Here is a 21,459-nt window from a genome sequence, read left to right as displayed (position 1 = left end):
TCGCTCAGTCACATAGCTGTGGTCTGCACCGGGCAGTTTCCCAGACCCTCTCTCTCTCTCTCTCTGTCTGTCAGCCGGCCATGTTCCAGTCAGAGTAGCACACACACTCATGGTGAGGAGGGTGACCAGGGCTGTGCTGTGTGGCGCGAGGCAACGCCAGCTCTGCTCTGCACGCTTCAGCCTACACCCAGAACACAAACCAGCCCCGAGGGACCAGGACACACACACACACGCGTATGCATCTACACACATTCACGCATATACACCCACGTAGACCCAGTTGTACTGACGTGTACACACACACTCCTGTTCCGCTCCAGCTCCTCTCATGGCTGCCTCAGGGCGGGTGGGTTCTCCTTCACGCCGACTTCAACAGGAAGAGCCTGCCTCTCCAGCCAGCCAATCAGAGCGCTGCTGCTCCAGGAGGGCTTGACTGAGGAAGCCCCTGTTCCTCTGACGACAGCCCTGTTTTTTCCTGCCTCTTCGTACCAGGAGCCGTTAAAGGGCAACACGGGGGCGGACCGGGGCCTGGCGTGAGGGCAGCCATTGTTCCTCCGACCCCCCCGCCCGGCTCTGCTCCCTGAGGACATGCCCCTCCTGCTGCCCCCCCCAGGACAGGAAACAAAGGACAAGGGATGGAACTGCTGTGATCCTCCTGTGTGTGTGTCCCCTTCCTCCCCCCAGGCTGCGCTACAGCTAGCCCCACCCTCTGGGACCTCTGTACATCTGACTCCACCCACTCATGTTGAGCATGCTGGGATCAGAGGTCAAGAGTGCAGAGAAGGAGGAGAGGAGGGGGAGAGGAGGGGGAGAGGAGGGGGAGAGGAGGAAAGGGGGAAATGGAGAGGAGGGAATGGAGAGGAGGGAAAGGGGGAGAGGGTATGGATCAGGAGAGAATGAGAGTCCTGGCCTGCTACAGGGGAACATGATACCCCCTGAGCTCCAACAGTCATGATGTCATGGCCCCCTGCCCCCCCCTGCCCCCCCCAGACCAGCGACGTGAGTGAGGCTCAAGCGACTGAGCGCTGACGAGGCGCTGACTGAGGTGACCACAGTCCCCCGGGCGGGGCACCCTGCGGGGCACCAGGGGCACCAGGGGCACCCCAACAGGACACACACAGCCACCCATTCCCACCCCCACACCAGCATAAGGAGTGTGAGGAGCTCATAAGCCCAACTGGAGCAGCTAAGTGAAGGGGTTAGCCCCAATAAGCCTGTGAAGAGGGAGAAACTATGTATTGTAAAACCTTGTGACTTGTACGAGTTTGCTCCATGAGTCATACACACACAGTGTCCTTCCTTCCATGTGACGCCCATGTAATTACACGCTCTCATGTAAGTGCTGTTCAGAGCACTTGACTGCATCTGATCCAGAGGTCCTAGGTTCAAAACCCCCCCTGTACGCTGCTCTGGATGGAGGAGTCTGCTGCCAAGGGACTTTAGGATATGGACACACACACAAACAGAGCCACTATTATGTATTAAGTTTGCTATTCAGTGGGAGTCAACCAGAGGAGAATTCAAACCATCTGGAGGGTCAATGGCAACTAGCCAGTAGTGATAAGGCACATAGAAGCACTGTGTTTCTCCACGCTATGGTTTACCTGTATACGAGTGTGTGTGTGTGTGTGTGTGTGTGTGGTTGTGGGATGCGGATGGAGAATGTTTGGTATGTTAGGATGGCAGAGTGCTCTGACACAGTTGTGTGTTTTGAGAACTGCGTTCTGAGAACCCATCCATCCCAGAATTCTCTGCTTCTCCTGGGTGGGCCTGGTATGATGACCCCCCTCCACCCCCCCCTCCACCCCCCCCTCCCCTCCATCAGATTAGCCCCCATATAAGACCCTCCTACTTAACCTTGTTTTCAGGATTCTAACTACCTAAGACCTGAGCTTGAACCTTTTCACTCAAACAGAAAAACCGCCAAACTTCGTGATTAGCACAAACCCCACACATCTTCAACATATTGATACTGGCTGGGCCAAAGTCTTGCACAGCCATAGAACAATCAGTCTAACTGTATAACCATGTTTATAATTTGTCTGTAACCTAGAGACAGAGACAGAACACAGAACCATAGCCACAAACTTGTGAGATCATCTCCAGAGAACTGGTTCACATGAATCACCTGTGCACTTTACAGAGTCGGACACAGATGCACAAACACACACACACACATGCCATAAGGAACTGTTGGCCCACTCCTGGGAATGACAGTTCAGCTGTGCAACACACACACACAAGCGAACCAAGGATCTCTTCTGCAATGGAACAGCGCATGTTTAAACACACACACACCTCCCAGAGGGTTGCAGGTTCCCCCCTCCCCTCCCCTCCCCTCCCCTCCCCTCCCCTCCCCTCCCTCAGAGCGACCAGCAGCAGCCCTGCGTGTGTGGATGCTCCCAGGGTGAGGCAGGAGCAGCCAGGGAGCCGGGCACCAGAGCCAGAGCTTACGGATGGTTCTGCACCTCCCCACCCACCCCCTGCCCTGCTAGGAGGCCTGTAGTCATGTCAGGTTGGCTGGGAACAGAACCAGCTGGAAGACATTAGCCAGCCCTTCAGGACTGTAAACTGAAATGGGAAAAGAGCTCTGGTAGACCTGTGAAGACAGACCTTAGCGTGTTGCCTTGCGTGCACGCTGCTGTGTGTGAGACAGAGTGTGTGTGTGTAAACAAAGAGAAGCTAGTGCCACAGTATCAACACACACAGAGACCAGAGACGATCTGAGAGAAGGATGGATCACAGACGACAAGTGAAGAAGAAAGAAGAAGAAGAAAAACATAAAAGGCAGAAGGGAAGGTGAATTACCCAGGAAGAGATAAGAGCCCTGAGACAACCACACAGGGTGTGAGATGAACAGAGAGAGAGATGAGTCAGAGATGATCTCTCTTACCTTCACCTCTGCCAAAGTCCCTCTGAGTGTCGCTGAGGTGTCGATGCTCTGAATCTCGCTCCCCTCTCTCCCCGGGTGTGTGTGTGTGTGTGTGTGCGTCAGACTCACACACTAAGCATCTGGAACAGCAAGGAGAGTGATGAACTGTAGAGTTGAGCATAGAGAACCGACTGGGATTGCAAATCACTTCAATACACAGGCAGCGCTACATTGAGGGGGTGGGTTTAGCTTGGCCAGACCCCCTACACCCCCCCCCCCCTCCTCAGCCCTGGTCCAATCAGAGTATTGGGATCAGGCCTTACAGACTAGTAGGAGAGGGAGCTAGGAGAGAGACTGCAGCACTGAGGAAAACAGACAAGAGGGGGATTTAAAACAGGACAGCCTGTAGAATACATGTGGGGGTAGGACTATGAAGTAGTTTGTTTTTGTGTGTGTGTGTGTGTGTGTGTGTTCATATTGGATGGATGGGGGTCGTTACGTTGAGCCCCACTGCCCACTGTAATTAGAAAAACAGCAGTGTAGGCTTCGTCGGTTTCAGGACATACTTGTCATTCTTGGAATGCACTACACTATCGCTTAGCATGGGATTCATTTCCCTCTAATGGTCCCAGTTAGGAAAGCCTTGTTAAAGCTCTAGGTTGCAAGGCCATCGGCCTGCTTCCCACCCTCACCTGTTTGGTCTGGGAGTAACAGACCGCCTATCTTCCTGTCAACAACTGTCCAATTCTCGTGACTCTGCAGAGTAACCGAAATTGTCAGTTCCACAGCCACAAGCAAAACACCGGGATGCGGTGGAGAGGTTTTTGTTAAACCGCAACAACGACGACCCATCGTGAAGACAACAAGGTATATAGTCTCGTCTCTCGGGTTTCTATCGAGCTACTCCGGGCCATTAGGAGCATCATATCACCGCCTGGTCCAAAATAGATTCTCGAAGCTTACAGCTCAGCTCGATCGAGAAGTCGGTGTGCTGACCAAGCAAGGATGCTGCAGATGAGCCTGCATACATTATCATATGCGCCGTATTGACAAATTAATACGCTCTGTAGTAGACGACAGAGGAGGCAAACGAGATCCCAGAACCATCAAGACGTCTCGAGAAGCGCCCGTTACTGCATATTAAAATGCAACTGTCATTTCTTATTTGGCGCTCGCTGCAGTGTCACCTCGATTATCTACCCCGTAGATCCTAAACGTCTGGAAGTGGCGAGAGCTAAAATATCGAAATGGGACATAGATTTTTCTCCACGAAATATTGACATCTGACTATCCTCGAATACGTCAGCCTTGGATACGGCTGAATGGAATGTTAAGAGATTGCTGTTACATGCGAAGAATAAATAACCTACATTTCGGCCATTGGACCTATTCTTCCCAGAAAAACCCCTCAATGGACAGAAATTATGTAATAAGAAAGTGAATAGTCTTACCGGTCTATCTGTCAAATGCTGCCGGATAGTGCTATGATCCGAGTGATGCTGCACTCTACACGCAGAACAGCTCACGTCAAACCTTTGCAATGCATGTTTGTTCAATGTTTCCCCCTGTTGGCGAACGGTTGTAACACACAAATAAGAGACGGAAATGCAAGACCTTACCAAGATGGCTTCCCTAAACGGACAGATATATTACGTTGGTGGCTCCCAAAATGCCTGATTTTCTGTACATAACATTTTCTTAAATGTAGATTATTTTATGCAACGACTGATATTTATGTATTTTTTTGAATTTTAAAATAATTTCTCACCACGAATAACGAATAAGTATTAAGTGAATTGTATGCAAATGATCAGTGCAGGCGGTAGCGTACCGTGGGTCTTGCACTCGAAAAAGCGCCAAGATCTACGCACACCACCGTGGTTGTCAAATGGTTTTCAGGTGAACTGTAAAATGGCTAAGTAAAAGCGGAATAAACTGCATATGAAATGAATCAATAAGGACAGACAACTGAATTGGTGAGACGACTGTAAGTTTGCTCTTAAGATAGTTCGTTAGCGGCTGGAAACACGATGTTGTCATCGCCTCCTTCCAGAAGCGTTCGGTGGCTTGTAGCTAGCTAGCTAGCGGTTAGCTCAAGGAGTGAAGTCAAGTGCATTTTAATTCAGCAATATCACGTCTGCATGGCACTTAGCTGGTTATATAATTACTATACTGTTAAGTTAGACTGAACTGGTAGCTAGTGTTGATTGCTGTGTGCTGTTGGGTCGCGACGATTTGTAAGAATGTGTTCCACATGGATGTTTTCTAACTTTGATCGCCTACTTCCTTTTAGCCAGCAAGCTGCGCTGTTGTCGGTGTAACGTCGTTAAAGTTATTGGGACTGCATGCCAAGATGCCCGGTCTTCAGGGTGACAGCGTCGTAGCCGCTCTCGGCAGTCCCATCAAGAAAACCAAACTCTCCTTGAGGTTCTTCCATAAAAAAGAAGCCAAGCGAGCGCTAGATTTTTCAGAGCCACACGCGGAGGAACACCAATCGGAGGACGCAGCCGGAGCCGGAGCCGGGTGAGTGTTGCGCAGTCGCGTTATCTTCTAATATGCTCTTCCAGAGGTTGTAAAAGGCTAATCTTAATCACATATTGTGTTTCAGTTGTGAGCAGTTGGTGCCTGCGCCCGGGCCATCCTCGCCTCTCACCCCCTGCGAGAAAAAAGAAACCCTGGTTCCCTTTGTTGGGTTGAATAACCTTGGAAACACATGCTATCTCAACAGCATTCTGCAGGTAAGGTTTATCCCATTGCAGCTACATCACTTGTAAAATACGTGAAATGATGTTCTACGGTATTGAATTTGACTAATGTTTTCTTTCTTAACAGGTTCTGTACTACTGTCCAGGGCTGAGAGATGGCATTAAGAAACTTTACAATGTCTCCAAACGGAAAGACAAGTCTAAGGAAGAAGACTGTAAAAATGAAGAGGTATGTTTGTTTTTGATTTGCTCAAACAACAGCAGACACTCGCACAACAAGCCTCTCACTTCCTCCCTCTCTCACTCCCTCTCCTTCCTCCTCTCTCCTCCCCTCTCTTCCTCTCTCACTCCCTCTCCTACTCCTTCCTCCTCTCTCCTCCCCTCCCTCCCCCTCCTCCCCCCTCTCCAGACAGGGGCAGTGGAGGACGGGTTGCCTGCTCACATGGAGATGCTGAGCAGCTTCCACAGCCTCATCACGTCAGCAGAGCAGCTCCAGTCCAGCTACCTGCTGAACCCCGACCTGCACCGCCATGCCGAGCTGGCCACGCCCCCTCGCAAGCTGCTCAACACCCTCAGGTGAGAGCCTCTGAAGTCAACACTGCAGGAGGTCACATGATACAGAGGATACTGGACATCTGGTTAGAAAAGGATATGCACTTTGCCCAGAACAACTCCAAGACCCGTGTGTGTACGTGTGTGTGTGTGCAGGCAGCTAAACCCCATGTACGAAGGCTACCTTCAGCACGACGCCCAGGAAGTGCTGCAGTGTATCCTGGGATACATCCAGGAGGCCTCCGACACCATCCGAAAGGAGCTGAGCGGTGAGGATGGCGCCGCCCCGCTGGCCGCCAGCGGGACTGCAGAGGAAGACGAGGCCCTGCTGAGCGGGAAGAGGAAGAGCGACACGGAGGCTGGCAACGCCAAGAAGAAGACCAGACCCCTGGAGCAGAGCCAGGGGCCCCTGGAGCAGAGCCACGGGCCCCTGGAGCAGAGTCAGGGGCCCCTGGAGCAGAGCCACGGGCCCCTGGAGCAGAGCCAGGACAGCAAGCCCTTCACACGCTCCAAGAGGAAGTCCTCCAGCGACATCACAGCAGACAACAGCAAGACCGAGGGAGCGGCGGAGGAGGAGGAGAGACAGGAAAAGGAGGGAGGAGGAGGAGGCGAGAGAGAGGGCAAAGACCAAGACCCGCCGAAGGAGGGGAAGAGGAAGAGGAGGTCAGTGAGGAGCTGGCTGGGGGCCAACAGGAAGCAGCCCAGCATCTTCTCCAAGTTTTGCAGCCTGGGGAGGATCAGCTCCCAGCGGGGGGCCAGGCCAGAGGAGGCCCCGCCCAGCCTGGAGGCCCCGCCCAGCCTGGAGGCTGGGATGCCCCCGGTCCAGGAGCCGGAGCACCCTGGGAAGACCCCCATCCAGGAGACCACCACACACCAGCAGTCTGGGGGAGTGCGGACCAGCAGACACGAAGGTATGAAACAAGCGTCCAGTAACCCCACAGGGTGTGACCAGGGGCTCTGGGTGTGACCAGGGGCTCTGGGTGTGACCAGGGGCTCTGGGTGTGTGGTTGTCCCCCTCAGAGAGCGAGGTGGTGGGGCTGATGGAGAGGCTGTTCCAGGGCCGGCTGGTGCTGAGGACGCGCTGCCTGGAGTGTGAGAGCTCCACGGAGAGGAGAGAGGACTTCCAGGACGTCAGCGTGCCCGTGCAGGAGGACGAACACTGCGGCCCCGAGAGCAGCTCTGAGGGTAACACACACACACACACTCTGTACCTACACTTACAGTACCTTTTGAAATAATCTTTGACAAGCAAACTGATGTGTTTCTGCTGTTCCCCCCCAGTGTCTCCAGACCCCAAGCCAGAGTTAAAGACCCTGCAGTGGGCCATCTCCCAGTTTGCCTCGGTGGAGCGCATCGTGGGGGAGGACAAGTACTTCTGTGAGACCTGCCTCCACTACACGGAGGCAGAGAGGAGCCTGCTGTTCGACAAGACCCCAGAGGTCGTCACCATCCACCTCAAGTGCTTCTCAGCCAACAGCCTAGAGTACGTCTGACCGCTAACTGTCATGGTGTCCAGCGTGTCATGGTTCCTAAGCTACATCCTGGGTGAACTGACCCGGTCTCCCCTCCCTACCTCTCTCTCTCTCTCTCTCCAGGATGGACCCGTACGCTGGCCTGTCCAAGGTGAACACTCCCCTGCTCACTCCCCTGAGCCTGTCCCTGGAGGAGTGGTGCACAGGGCCCTCGGCCACCGGGGGGCAGCACTACCAGCTGTTTGCAGTGGTGATGCACAGCGGCGTGACCATCAGCAGTGGACACTACACCACCTACGTCAGGATGAGCGACCTGAAGGACACCCAGCTCTGGCTGGGGGAGGGGGAGCAGGGGGGCGGGGAGGAGGAGGAGGAGGAAGGGGGCGGGAAGGCCAAGGAAGAGGTGCTGGAGTACGATGACGGCGAGGTGTCCTTCAGCCTGGCCAAGCGGCCGGGCGGAGCCACTGTCAGCAAGCTGGGGGCCAAGAAGCCGTCGGAGGGCGTGGCGCTCCTGGGGGGGCAGAGGAGCCTGGTCAGCTACGACCTGGGCTGCAGCAAGACCGAGAGCTCCAGGGGGCGGAGGACGGCCGGCGGGCCGCTAGCCAGCCCCGGGGCCAAGAAGGGGGCCGGGGGAGGGGAGGAGGAGCGGGGGGCCGGGGGGACCAAGGGGGAGGAGTTGGGAGGGGCGGAGCAGGCTCTGAGCAGCCTGATGAGCTACGAGGGGAAGTGGCTTCTGTTTGATGACTCAGAGGTGCACCTGTTTGAGGAGGAGGACTTCCTGAGAGCCTGCTCACCTGAGACGTGCTCCACCTCCACCCCCTACCTGCTGTTCTACAGGAGGAGCCCTCCACTGTGACCCACCCCCACACACATCCCATCTCAACTTCTTCTCCCCCCCCCTCCTCCCAGGATGTGCTCATTTCTGGAGAAGCTATAGGGACTCATGTCCATCAACATCATATGCTAAACCTTGACTGTCTAACCTCAGTACATTTCTTTCTGCTAAGTGCTTGCACGTTTATGTACGTGGACTTCAGACGGCATCTTCAGACTTCCAATGCCCATGAATTTGTCAGAGACGTTAGGTGACGCAGGATTTGGGAGGTGGGAGACAGTCGTGGTGGTGTGTGTCACCCTGGGCTGTCGTCTGGGTGATATGTTCCTCAGAATGCCCTCTCCTGCACTGTGTCGGTTTTGCGGTTTTTAGATTATTTTTTTATAAAGAGCACATTTTATTCTTGTACATTGTTCTTCACTCTTGCCTGGGTGAAGCTCTTGTCATTTTCAGATTCTACTTTGTACCTCCGCGTCCAGGAATGTTCTGGAATCTTTAAAGCAGGCTGGACATTATTTACTGCAGGTTGGGTGAGATGTTTGTGCACTAGATGAACTGCGTCCTTGTTGAGTCAGTCGTACTGTAAACATACATGAGTAACTTGCCAAAATGGTTGCTGTTCCTCTCAGTTTGAGTAGAAGTGTGTGGCCAGGCATCATGGATGGACGTGGTTGATCATCAAGTGCTTCACCAGTACCTCTTCCAGCTCAACAAGCTCTGGTCACCATATCACCTTTCAAGGCTTCTGCACAAGCAGCAATCCAGATGAAACTTTAAGATTCTTGGTCTGAAATGATCTGTCTTGCTGTTCAACATGTTCTTAAGCTACGGGGTTTTATGGTCAGTGTGAATATTTTCTCGTTCTATCTTTATTGTTTAAGTATCATTCCTCTTGCAGTTGACTAACTGAATAAACACCAGCATAAACAAACGAATGACTTGGTAACTAATACTGGTTGGCGGCATCACCAATGATAACACTTTAGACGTTTAAATATTTATTTAGTAAAATATTTAAAGTAAACAAACTACATAAAACTATGGAAGTTGAAAACATTTCCCTACCTTTTAAACAAATGTAGCTTAACTAAAAAGGATAAACATGATAAATAGTACCTTTTTTTGTTGCTTTTTTCTGCCCAGATGGATTAAATAGTAAACTTTCAAGTTGTAAAATGCATTTGATACACAGTAAAAAATTAAAAGTGCACGCATGAAGTAAAATACAGATTTGACACATCGTACGTAGTGAGAACCACTTGCTCACCCCACTGATTGCGTAACAGGCTGTCTGTAAACGAGTAAGACACTGGAATGACGTACCGAGTTGCATGTGGCTTCTCTTGCTACCAAGAACACTGGCTTTCAGAGGACGCAGTCATATTTACACACACACACACAAATAAATTAAGGTTGTGATCCGCTTGCTCTTCTGTCTCTTCAAACGTCGAGCTTGCGAAGGCTCATCCTGCTGAAGGAATCCCTGCATGAGGACAAGCATTGGTTAGTTCCCTCCGTACCTTTTTAGCGTATGAATACGTCTTTATTCTCATTCTCCCATTTTCTCTCACGTGCCCCCTGTTGTACCTCCTCCCCTTTTGAGAAACACTTAACAAGAAGGTTCCTTCAGCCCACCGTTGGTCATGTTTCCACTGCAGGAACTTTCTCCCTCAGCTAACTAGTTGTTCCCCCACCCCCAGAGATCCTGTAGTTAGGAAAGTACTCCCTCTGCAGTACTAGTGGGTGGAAACGCAGCTACACACTGAAGTTCCAGGAAAGTAAAATACTGACTTGACAAACAAGACTGATCTTGAAGAACAAAACTACCTTGTCAAGCTGTCCGTTTGCTGCGTGGGGTTAAAAGGTCAATCCAAAACATAAATAAATTATAATTTATATTATAATAAATGAATAAAAGCATTTGGATGGAAATGTTAATGCATGCCATAAGCTATTTAGGCTAGTCTAGGCAAACAGGAATGACGCAAGTATACACAGATGCTACCACACACACACACACTAGCACACAAACACACACACACACCTGTTGGAGTTGACCTGCAGCACAGGCTTGTACAGCTGGGGGATCTTCCTGTTGATGAGCGGCTGCAGCGCCTCCTTCAGGCGGTGGGAGTTCCTCTCCAGCTCCCGCTGGTACTCCTTCTGGTCTGGACCAATCAGGCTCTTGTTCTTACGGAGGGCGTCCTCACACCTGTCCAGGAGAGGAGGAGAGAGGAGAGGGGAGGAGAGGGAGAGGGGAGAGGAGAGGGAGGAGGGGGGAGAGGAGGAGAGAGGAGAGGGGAGGAGAGGGAGAGGGGAGAGGAGAGGGAGGAGGGGGGAGAGGAGGAGAGAGGAGAGGGGGGAGAAGGAGAGGGAGGAGGAAGAGGAGGAGGGAGGAGAGCGCATGAATGACATCACTCTGGTCAAACACGTCCCACTCCTAGTGGTGGCTGAGGGACTGGCCTTACCGCTTGGTGAAGTCCTTGAAGCACAGTCGAAGCTTGTTGTGGTGTCGGTAGAGCTTGGGGTCGCTGGGGATCTCCGACAGGAACACCTGGGCCACCTCCAGGGGCCCCTGAGGACAAACATCCCAAACAACCATGGATTTATCCAGCAGACGCTTTGTAGCTGAAGCCACAAACAGAGAGGGGGGGCAGGGGGCGTTTGAAGCCCAGGAGTGGGGCCTCATACCTGGTTGACGGTGGTGCCCACGGAGCCCTGCAGGACCATCTGGAGCATCTTGGCGTCGGCGGGGTCCTGGTGGGTGGCAAAGGCCAGCTCCTGGGTCTTCTTCTGCATGTCCTCGATGGCCACCTCGATGGGCATGGAGATGACCTGTCACCGGACGGGGAGAGGGGGAGGGAGAGAGGGGGAGAACTAAGGTGTTCAGTCATGGAATCCAGCTTGGGATGTTTCTGCATTACATTTAGTCATTTAGATGCTCTTATTCAGAGCATTACATTTACATCCTCTCTCTCTCTCTCTCCTCCCGCCCCCTCCCCTCTCCTGTCTATCTCAACTGTCTGATAAAGCCGAGGAAATACCCAGAACACATTGTCAACCCCCCCGTCAGATCTCACCTCCTCCTTGTGGATGATGTTGATGCGGGTCTTGATGTAGGGGAAGGCGTGGGAGGTGGTGAGGATGGTCTTGCGTTTGAACTGCTCGTGCAGGTCACCGTGTGCGCGCCCGTCCAGGGTGAAGGGGGTGCAGTACACGAAGCGCCGCAGGTTGTAGTTCTTGTCAAAGTAGGTGATCCGGTCCTTCATCTCAAACGTGTCAAAGTACGGCTCCACGTAGGTGATCTGGACAAAGGCCTGGAGGAGAGGAGGGGGAGCTCAGCAGCTAGCTCACACAAGGAGCTGGAACTTTGACTTCAAAGACCAAGCAAGTCTGGATGTGTGTTATTGTTTTGTTGTGTATTTGAATGATTTTGAGCGTCTGGCCAACCTTGTTGGGGTCCAGTTTGATCTTGTCCACTGGGTTCGAGTCCTTGATGACCTCCACCTGGTCCTCCCCAAAGCGCTCACCGTAGAAACCCTGAACACAGCCACAGACCCCGTTAGAACCACACGCACACACACAGACAGACAGACAGACAGACAGGCCCTCACAGACCTCCTCCAGCACCACCCCCACACGTTCTGGGGGGTTGAACGTGCTGTGGACACACCCCGTCTGTCCCGTTCCCTCTTACCTCCAGTCTGTGAGAGATCTCAGCCAGCTTGGTGATGGCTGGCTCTTTGTACACAAACTCCTGCTCGTCTAAATCTCCAAACTTGGAGCCATAGAAGCCAACTCGGAAGTAAGTACCAAACATTCTCTTCCCAATCTGCCGGGGAAGAAGAAACAGGTCTGAGTGGGGTGGTGGGTCAACGTACGTCATGTGAGGGCGATAAAGCAACAGAATCAGTACTGTATCTAGAACTGAACCTTCTTAACGTCAGGTCGGGGTTGTCAGCATGGGCATTAGGAGGAGGGCGCCCCAGAAAGAGAGCGACTTTATCGGGCAGCGCAAGCCCAGGTTCCGCCAGTCAATATAAACATAGATCAGACCAGGGGATTCATGGATAACGGTTTGGACATACGGCCGTGCTGTGTGTTGGGGCGTGAGGGGGCACAGACACGGTGGATAGGAGCGTGTGTGTGTGTGTGTGTGTGTGTGTGTGTGTCCATATTAAGATCTATGAGAGGATGTGTGTGCGCTTACGAGGAGTGTGTGTGTCATATTTTCCTGTTCTGTCTACACAGAGAGCAGGGCAGTGTGTTGGACGCTGGTGTCAACAACCTCCAGCCAGTTGAGTCCTTGATACTGTACTGAGGTAACCCTGACCCCTGACCCCTGGCCATGTGACCACAGCTGGAAAGGATATAGCTGTGGCGGTTTGAATCTAGGCTACACTAGTAAACATTATCTAGGCTGGTAGAGCTGGTGCAGAACGACAACTGCATCAGGGAGAGAGAGGGGAGGATGCCTCAATGTCAAAGAGAGAGACAGAGAGAAAGAGAGAGGGACAGTGACAGAGAGAAAGAGAGAGGGAGAGTGACAGAGAGAAAGAGAGAGGGAGAGAGACAGAGAGGGACAGTGACAGAGAGAAAGAGAGAGGGAGAGTGACAGAGAGAAAGAGAGAGACAGAGAGAGGGAGAGTGACAGAGAGAAAGAGAGAGAAAGAGAGAGGGAGAGTGACAGAGAGAGGGAGAGAGAAAGAGAGAGGGACAGTGACAGAGAGACAGAGAGAGGGAGAGTGACAGAGAGAAAGAGAGAGGGCCAGTGAAGCCATAACCCATAAGCCTCCAAAATAAGCCTCCAGTTAAAGGAAGAACACAGGCAGAAGGAAACAGGAAGTGCAGCCTAGCGAGGAGATTCTCAGCTGCAGCTGGTGTGGACCACCAGACATGTGACATGTAAGTAGCTGTGGGAAAGAGAGAGACAGGGAGAGAGAGAGACAGAGAGAGGGAGAGAGAGAGACAGGGAGAGAGAGACAGGGAGAGAGAGAGAGGGAGAGAGACAGGGAGAGAGAGACAGGGAGAGAGAGAAAGGGACAGAGAGACAGGGAGAGAGAGAGACAGGGAGAGAGAGAAAGGGAGAGAGAGAGACAGGGAGAGAGAGAAAGGGAGAGAGAGAAAGGGAGAGAGAGGGGGGAGGCTATACAAAACAAAAACAGATCAGGACTGAGCCAAACCAGGTCAATACACCTCGAGACGTTTCCCTCAGCAGACCCAGCCTGACCAGGCAGGACCACCTCCTCTCTCACACACACACACACGCACACACGTACGTACGTACAGACGACAGGAGGCAGAAATCACCTCAGGCCAGCAAAGCTTGTGAGAGATGATTTGGCTTAGCCCTGGCTGACAGAATTTCATTTTTTATTCCTTACAGCAAAGTAAATGTTCAAAGTAAAAGGCAGCCTGGGATAAGGAACTTACCACAACACATAATAAGTAAAGTGGAAAGGAAGGGTCGGCAACCGGGGAAATCAAAACAGGAGAAAAACAAGAAGAACACATTTTAATCAGGACCGGGTACTTCCAAGAGATGCAAACACAAACATAAACAAACAAACATAAACAAACCAACAGGGTTTTCAGGCACATTTTTTGTTTGCAAATGCAGACTAACTCGAACAAATCCCGAACATGCCGAAACAGAGAAGGAGAGAGAGAGAGAGAGTGAGAGAGGAGAAAGAGAGAGAGAGAGAGAGAGAGAGAGAGAGAGGGAGAGAAAGAGAGAGAGAGGGAGGGAGACAGAGAGAGAGAGGGGGGAGAGAGGGAGGGAGAGAGAGAGAGAGAGAGAGAGAGAGAGAGAGAGAGAGAGAGAGGGAGGGAGGGAGACAGAGAGAGAGGGAGGGGGAGAGAGAGGGAGGGGGAGAGGGAGGGAGGGGGAGAGGGAGGGAGGGAGGGAGGGAGGGAGGGAGGGAGGGAGGGAGGGAGGGAGGGAGACAGACAGACAGACACAGAGAGAGAGAAAATGCAGTCTAAGTGGGAAGTAGATAGTGAAGGGGGGGGGGACACAGTTTCTACATCCCCTAGAAACACACGAGTCATGGGACCCCCCCGCCACTGGGGGCAGCACAGGCCCCCCAGGCTTGTCATGCAGCAAACATGAGCAACACGAAGGTTAATACCTGTTACAAACACGACAAGAGTGCTGATGAGTGGAATACAGAACCCAGGGCTCGACTTAGTCTGTCTCGTCTGAAACGGGAATAACTCAACTTGTACTGTCACTAACCGAAGGACACATAAAACAAATGTGGAAGAAAAAAAGATTTATTATAAACTTTTCTCCCTCCATGGGGAGAAAACAAGCCTGTTTTTGGATGCAGTCCCATCGTGGAGTTTGTGTCGATGGCAGACTGCTACATGGTGTGAGGAGTCATTTCGGTGTGCGTGCTTAGTGCGACTTTTTCACCAAAAAGTTACTGCACGTCTAACCCTGTTTGTTAAGAGGAACTGTACGTTTAACCCTGTTTGTTAAGAGTTACTGTACGTTTAACCCTGTTTGTTGAGGGCGTACTGAAATCGAACCCCGAGGCACGAAGATGAGATTAGAGATGAGGAGGCGTGGCGCCCGTGACGGTACAAGCGATGGTGACAAGCGATGGAGTTCTGACTGACAGGAGGAGGGGGGAGGAGGGGGAGGGAGGGAGGGGGGCAGGAAGGAGGAGGGAGGGAGGGAGGAGGGGGAGGGAGGGAGGAGCGGGGCAGGAGGGAGGAGGGGGAGGGAGGAGCGGGGCAGGAGGGAGGGAGTGAGGAGGGGGAGGGAGGAGCGGGGCAGGAGGGAGGAGGGAGAGGGAGGAGCGGGGCAGGAGGGAGGGAGTGAGGAGGGGGAGGGAGGAGCGGGGCAGGAGGGAGGAGGGGGAGGGAGGAGCGGGGCAGGAGGGAGGGAGTGAGGAGGGGGAGGGAGGAGCGGGGCAGGAGGGAGGAGGGGGAGGGAGGGAGGGAGGGAGGAGGGGGAGGGAGGAGCGGGGCAGGAGAGAGGAGGGGGAGGGAGGGAGGGAGGGAGGGAGGAGGGGGAGGGAGGAGCGGGGCAGGAGGGAGGAGGGGGAGGGAGGGAGGAGCGGGGCAGGAGGGAGGTGCATGTGACTCATTCAGCAGCAAACACTTGATAGTGTCCCACACTGTGGTGACTTTGCCATGCATGTCTTGCCCTCCAAGAAAACTCAGTCCTGTGTCCACAGGCAGAGAGAAAATGAGGCAGGAAGATGAGAGGGGGGAGGGTACAGACAGCCTCAGTCTGCGGGGGGTGAGTAGATGAGTCGTAACATGTGACAGCATTACAACGTGATTCCAGCAGGTGGAGACGACAGGAAGTCAGAAAACAGAAATCAATCCAAATCAAAAACAGGAGAAGAGTCGAATAAACGAGGCGGCAAGCAGCCAATCACAAGCGACCTACCTCCCAGCCGGTGCTCTGTGTGACAAAGAGAACACAGGAGAGGTCAACACACACACACACACACACACACACATGTATACACACACACAGTCATGTCAATCAGTTAACAGAGAGGGAGGCCCTCTGGAGTACACAATCTCACAGATGATGTTCATGCTCACACACACACACACACACACACACACACACACACCAGTGGAGGTGCATGCTCTGGTCTCAGGTGTGGGGGTCAGTCAGCTACCTATGACACACCAGGAAACCCTGCCTCCCTCTCAGTCAACACGTGTCACAATCCTGGTCCTCGAAGGCCGCTGTCCTGCATGTTTCCCTGCTCGAACACACCTGATTCAATTAAATGGGTTGTTATAACGACCATTCATTCGAATCAGGTGAGCTGGATCAGCTAAAAAAACAACGAACAAAACGAAACATCTAAAACATGCAGGACAGCGGCCCTCAAGGACCGGAGTTTGACACCCCTGGTCTAAGTGAACACAGTTCAGAATCAAACAGAACAGCAGAACAACAGTCAAGCCAAGCTGGACTGAACCAGAGAGGAATGTGAGTGCTCAGTACCAGGAGGCAGGGTGGGATATCTTTTAGGCTAAAAAGAGAAGATGCTTCAGGTGCATCGACATGGAGGGTTTGATGATGCACGATACCTGTGTGGCACACGCACACGCACGTGTTTGTTGACACTGTCTCATGCCAGGACAGAGAGACGTGCTGGTGTTCAAATCTTCACACACACACACACACACACACACACACTGTACACACGGCAAAGTCCTGTTTCTTCTGTGACACACTGGCCCCGATGACACACGCACACCTTTTCAGCAGGGTGTCTGAGAGTTAAAACATCTAGACTAGGTGAGGGGGGACGCGGACGAGGGGGGGGGTGCGTATGGATTTACCTGGTGCACGATTTTGCCAAAGGCTTCCTGCAGTTTACCATGTATGGTGGCCAGCTTCTTGGCGTCGCGGTTGGCCTCGTGGATGGGGATGAGGACCTTGTACACCTCGTTCACCGCCTCGTACATGCCAGCCTGAAGGGGAGGAGGGGTGGGGGCAGTTCAAGTACCACTGAAGGTGTACACTTTATGTTTATGTTATGTAGAGAGAGACAGAGAGAGAGAGAGGTACTGAAGTGATCTAATGTAAGGCTCTGTTTAGGTCCAGGTGAGGGGGGGTGTGTCAGGTGGGAGGTCCAGGTGAGAGGGGGGGTGTCAGGTGGGAGGTCCAGGTGAGGGGGGGTGTCAGGTGGGAGGTCCAGGTGAGAGGGGGGGCGTCAGGTGGGAGGTCCAGGTGAGAGGGGGCGTCAGGTGGGAGGTCCAGGTGAGAGGGGGTGTCAGGTGGGAGGTCCAGGTGAGGGGGGGTGTCATCTCACCATGGAGAAGGAGGCCGCTCCTTGTTCCAGGAGACCCACCAGGCCAGCCTCCGTGAAGTACTTCCCCGAGCAGATGCCCTCCTCGTCGGGGGAAACCACGTCATCTGACACCGCTGACTCCTCCAGGACGTTGGAGGAGATGTCCTGGTATACACACACACACACATGATACAAGAAAACACACACACACAGACCAGATACAAACACACACACACACACAAACTTTGGTTAACTCAACATTGAGAAATACACTGGTAGCTTTCATCACGAGTGTTTGCTTCACAAACAGTGTGTGTGTTCAGTCCTGGGTGCAACCCAAAGCAATTATTTGATGAAATGTCACAGAACATGTCAACTCAATTCACCTATTGGCTTGTTTGGAAAAGGCACATGGCAAAGTTGATCTATTTTTTTTTCTCCTTCATTTAACCCTTCAGCCTCACAGCTTCCCCGTGATTCAATTCCACTTCAAGTATTAAAAGCAGGGTAGGTAATGATGATAAGATGTATTTTTAGTCATGTTTTCTGAACTAAACTTCACATCCTGATAGCAACCAATACACCGAAAGGTTTGACAGTGAAATGAAATCAATCCCAACATCTGCAGGCCTGCAATAAACACCCAACCCCCGCCCCGCCCCGCCCCCCTCACCTGGAAGGTAACACAGCCCACAGGCAGGTACTTGCGGTCCTCCAGCATGCTGAGGTACTCTGCCACCAGGGCGGCGCTGTGCACCAGGCACTGGGCTGCCTCCGCGTGATTAGTCCTCTCCGTGTGCTTCCCCGCCATGTTCTGCAGCCAGGTCAGACGCAGGTCCGGGGACGTCTGGTAACCCTTGGCGATCCTGCACACCACCAGAGGGTGGTGACGGTGGGTAACCAAGACGATGTCGATGACGAGGGTGCGCGTGCGTGTGTGCGTGTGCGTGTGTGCATGTGTGCGTGTGTCCCCACCTGTACATCAGGTCTATCAGCATCTCAGGATCTTCCTGGTGTTCCTTCATCTTCACCGTGTCTGACAGGATCATGTGGAGGTTGAAGACCAGGTCTTGTACCTGCCACACACACACACCGTACGTTTTTAAACTTTTTTTTCAATTTTTTTTGGTTCACACAAAACAGTTTGTCTTAGTTGTGGTTCACCCCTCCTTAAAAACGGTTCTGTGCATGTACTGGTCTGGGAAGGTGGGTGTACCTGGTCTGGGAAGGTGGGTGTACCTGGTCTGGGAAGGTGGGTGTACCCCTGGTCTGGGAAGGTGGGTGTACCTGGTCTGGGAAGGTGGGTGTACCTGGTCTGGGAAGGTGGGTGTACCTGGTCTGGGAAGGTGGGTGTACCTGGTCTGGGAAGGTGGGTGTACCCCTGGTCTGGGAAGGTGGGTGTACCTGGTCTGGGAAGGTGGGTGTACCTGGTCTGGGAAGGTGGGTGTACCTGGTCTGGGAAGGTGGGTGTACCTGGTCTGGGAAGGTGGGTGTACCTGGTCTGGGAAGGTGGGTGTACCTGGTCTGGGAAGGTGGGTGTACCTGGTCTGGGAAGGTGGGTGTACCTGGTCTGGGAAGGTGGGTGTACCTGGTCTGGGAAGGTGGGTGTACCTGGTCTGGGAAGGTGGGTGTACCTGGTCTGGGAAGGTGGGTGTACCTGGTCTGGGAAGGTGGGTGTACCTGGTCTGGGAAGGTGGGTGTACCTGGTCTGGGAAGGTGGGTGTACCTGGTCTGGGAAGGTAGTTTCTCTGAGCTCCAGGTCTTCCTCGGCGTAGGTCAGGATGGTCTTCAGGGAACGACGGAGAAATTCTTCGTTGAAGTTCTGAGACGTCCCCACCAGGGAGGACAGAGACATGGTCACCTGCATCTTCACCCTGGCGAAGTTCTGAGGAAGCAGAACGCACATTCACATGTGTCTCGAGGGAAGCGGATCTGATTACTAATCTCACCAACCGGTTTGTTGAGAACAGGATTTTTTGTTTTGTTTTAAATAACAGTGGTACAAAAACAAAGATCGTTGGCATGTGTGGGTGTTGGGGGCCGGGGTCCGACTCACATTGCCGATCTCGAAGTTCTGCCTCATGAGCAGGTAGAGCGAGGCGGCTGCGTGAGAGCGGATGGAGCCGATGCTGCTGCTGCAGTTTCTCAGCAGGCGCAGACACAGGTCAGCACACTGCTCTGTCTCCTCCTCAAACAACAGCTCAGGGAACTACACACACACACACACACACACACATGTAGACGTACAGTCGCGTGCCAGTAGAATTTTCTTTCACTCCCTTTTTAATTCAAAACTATTAAACCTTTGTCCGTAATATCACAACATTTCCAACATTCAACAAGCTCTTCCCTGCCATCTCTCTCTGATAGAGGCAGGAGGTGATGATCAGCTCTCTCTCTGATAGAGGCAGGAGGTGATGATCAGCTCTCTCTCTGATAGAGTCAGGGGGTGATGATCAGCTCTCTCTCTGACAGTGGCAGGGGGTGATGATCAGCTCTCTCTGATAGAGGCAGGGGGTGATGATCAGCTCTCTCTCTGACAGAGGCAGGGGGTGATGATCAGCTCTCTCTCTGAGGTGATGATCAGCTCTCTCTCTGACAGAGGCAGGGGGTGATGATCAGATTGTGTCTGGCTGAACGAGGTGGGTTTCCTCACCTTAGACACCAGGGCTCTCTGTGTAGCGAAGCAGTGCTGCAGATAGAGGGCGCTCTGGTTACAGGCCATGCTGTGGAGCAGCACCTTCAGCACTCCTCCCAGCACGCTCTCCTTCGACTCAGTCACCGACACAGTCTGCACACACACACACACACACACACCAAGTATCAGAGAGGGTGAGCGAGTGGGTGAGAGTGCAAGTGTGTGTGTATATGTGTGTGTATACTTGTGTGTGTGTCTACCTGTACAATTATCTCCAAAGTATCAAGGATGATCAGGTTGGCCTCGGTTGCCAGGTTACCGTCGATGAGTGCTTCATGTTCCAGCTCTGCCCTCGTCCTGTCACAGGAAACAGGAAGTAGCCGGGGGTCAGGAGGTCACACAAAATGGCTGCCGGCCAGCTCTTCCTAATGAGCCCCCCCTCCCAGTTTCTCTGGCTAACCCTAACCCTAACCCTAGTCCCATTCAAGCCACAACACATAGACGGAGACTCTCACGGGTACAGCTATGACAAGTGGGTGGGGTCAAGGGGTCAGAAGGTTATGGAGATGGTGAGTTTACACACCTAAGGGGTCAGAAGGTTATGGAGATAGTGAGTTTACACACCTAAGGGGTCAGAAGGTTATGGAGATAGTGAGTTTACACACCTAAGGGCTAAAGGCTCCGAGGTTCTCCCGTTGTTGCGGAGCAGGACGCTGTCTCTAAACCTGCTCAGCACACGCCACACGCATGTTCACTACACAACACACGCATGTTCACAACACGCCACACGCATGTTCACTACACGCCACACGCATGTTCACTACACGCCACACGCATGTTCACTACACGCCACACGCATGTTCACAACACGCCACACATATGTTCACTACACACCACACGCATGTTCACAACACGCCACACGCATGTTCACAACACGCCACACGCATGTTCACTACACGCCACACGCATGTTCACAACACGCCACACGCATGTTCACAGTGAGATCCCACTCTCTCTCTCTCTCTCTCTCTCTCTCTCTCTCTCTCTCTCTCTCTCTCTCTCTCTCTCTCTCTCTCTCTCTCGGGGGGGGGGGGTAGTGAGAGCATGTGAGGCAGGGTTCGAGGGAGGAGAAGGGCTTGAGGTGGATGACTCTTTTAGAATGTGGGAGGTATATGGAGGTACACTTTGACCACTTATTTCAGAGTGTAGATTGATTTTACTATGGGCTATATGAACACAATTTCTACAGTGGGAAAGTTACAGAATAAACCTAATGACAAAGTGGCATCTTCTGACTTCAGTTTGGACTTGGACACCCGGACAATCCAGCCCATCCTGTACCCTAGCTACCCGCCCCAGTCCCAAAACAGCAGACACACACTGGTTAAGAAGCACCGCAGTCACACTGCACCAGAAACACCACCCAAGCACCAGCACAGGAGGTCAGGGGGCGGGGCCAGGGGGTCAAGGGGCGGGGTCTGTAACTCAGGAAGTGAAGCGTAGAGCGGGGACGAGAGAGAGATAAACAGACAGAGAGAGCAATAAATAAACAGACAGAGAGAAAGGAAGAGAGGGAGAGAGAAAGGAGAGAGAGAAATACAGAGAGGGAGA

At 52.8% G+C, this 21,459-nt stretch overlaps 3 protein-coding genes across 21 annotated transcripts in view; 1 reads left to right on the top strand and 2 right to left on the bottom strand.

Annotated features, from left to right (window-relative positions):
• The window catches only part of kank4 (KN motif and ankyrin repeat domains 4), a 45,526-nt gene extending 40,741 nt beyond the window's left edge, over positions 1-4,785 (bottom strand). Inside the window, exons 1-3 of the mRNA XM_084692758.1 lie at positions 4,704-4,785; positions 4,324-4,437; positions 2,894-3,012 (exon numbers count right to left, since the gene is read on the bottom strand). The gene's annotated coding sequence lies outside the window, so the exon portion shown is untranslated. The remainder of the gene's footprint in view (positions 1-2,893; positions 3,013-4,323; positions 4,438-4,703) is intronic.
• Positions 4,506-9,367, top strand: usp1 (ubiquitin specific peptidase 1). 3 transcript variants are annotated; one of them, XM_084692759.1, is made up of 9 exons: positions 4,506-4,771; positions 5,166-5,395; positions 5,481-5,610; positions 5,705-5,806; positions 5,987-6,153; positions 6,286-7,040; positions 7,150-7,314; positions 7,411-7,612; positions 7,725-9,367. In XM_084692759.1, the coding sequence occupies exons 1-9, from the start codon at positions 4,673-4,675 to the stop codon at positions 8,455-8,457; spliced, it is 2,583 nt and encodes an 860-aa protein (XP_084548885.1). In that variant the 5' UTR covers positions 4,506-4,672; the 3' UTR covers positions 8,458-9,367. The 3 variants fall into 3 exon arrangements, with proteins under 3 accessions (XP_084548885.1, XP_084548887.1, XP_084548886.1); XM_084692761.1 differs by having other exon boundaries at positions 4,713-4,848; XM_084692760.1 differs by having other exon boundaries at positions 4,719-4,859.
• A 50-nt stretch (positions 9,368-9,417) lies between these two features.
• Positions 9,418-21,459, bottom strand: part of dock7 (dedicator of cytokinesis 7) — a 39,829-nt gene continuing 27,787 nt past the window's right edge. For 6 of the 17 annotated variants that reach the window (XM_084692743.1, XM_084692744.1, XM_084692748.1 and 3 more), the window contains 17 exons: positions 20,514-20,573; positions 20,109-20,205; positions 19,867-20,001; positions 19,267-19,419; positions 18,937-19,095; positions 18,186-18,286; positions 17,884-18,076; positions 17,232-17,375; positions 16,759-16,890; positions 15,842-15,856; positions 12,134-12,259; positions 11,887-11,976; positions 11,517-11,753; positions 11,128-11,271; positions 10,905-11,011; positions 10,481-10,648; positions 9,418-9,919 (listed from right to left, as the gene is read on the bottom strand). In XM_084692743.1, the coding sequence (XP_084548869.1) occupies positions 9,877-9,919; positions 10,481-10,648; positions 10,905-11,011; positions 11,128-11,271; positions 11,517-11,753; positions 11,887-11,976; positions 12,134-12,259; positions 15,842-15,856; positions 16,759-16,890; positions 17,232-17,375; positions 17,884-18,076; positions 18,186-18,286; positions 18,937-19,095; positions 19,267-19,419; positions 19,867-20,001; positions 20,109-20,205; positions 20,514-20,573 (2,104 nt within the window). In that variant the 3' untranslated portion in view covers positions 9,418-9,876. Of the gene's footprint in view, positions 9,920-10,480; positions 10,649-10,904; positions 11,012-11,127; positions 11,272-11,516; positions 11,754-11,886; positions 11,977-12,133; positions 12,269-15,841; positions 15,857-16,758; positions 16,891-17,231; positions 17,376-17,883; positions 18,077-18,185; positions 18,287-18,936; positions 19,096-19,266; positions 19,420-19,866; positions 20,002-20,108; positions 20,206-20,513; positions 20,574-21,459 lie in introns of all 17 variants that reach the window. The other 11 variants (XM_084692745.1, XM_084692746.1, XM_084692749.1 and 8 more) reach the window with 4 other exon arrangements.

The sequence above is a fragment of the Hypomesus nipponensis genome, chromosome 26 (genome assembly GCF_054491055.1).
Source record: "Hypomesus nipponensis isolate SF chromosome 26, ASM5449105v1, whole genome shotgun sequence".
NCBI classification, from domain to species: domain Eukaryota; kingdom Metazoa; phylum Chordata; class Actinopteri; order Osmeriformes; family Osmeridae; genus Hypomesus; species Hypomesus nipponensis.
Note: the sequence above shows the minus strand (reverse complement) of the source record. Positions and strands in the feature narration are given on the sequence as shown.

What these genes read in the sequence shown, in the direction of transcription:
- usp1 (XM_084692759.1), top strand. Translation starts at nt 4,673, where the DNA reads ATGCAAATGATCAGTGCAGGCGGTAGCGTACCGTGGGTCTTGCACTCG. An exon ending in GGTTGTCAAATGGTTTTCAG is followed by an intron (nt 4,772 to 5,165) that starts GTGAACTGTAAA and finishes ACTTCCTTTTAG; the next exon opens with CCAGCAAGCTGCGCTGTTGT. An exon ending in AAGACTGTAAAAATGAAGAG is followed by an intron (nt 5,807 to 5,986) that starts GTATGTTTGTTT and finishes CCCCCTCTCCAG; the next exon opens with ACAGGGGCAGTGGAGGACGG.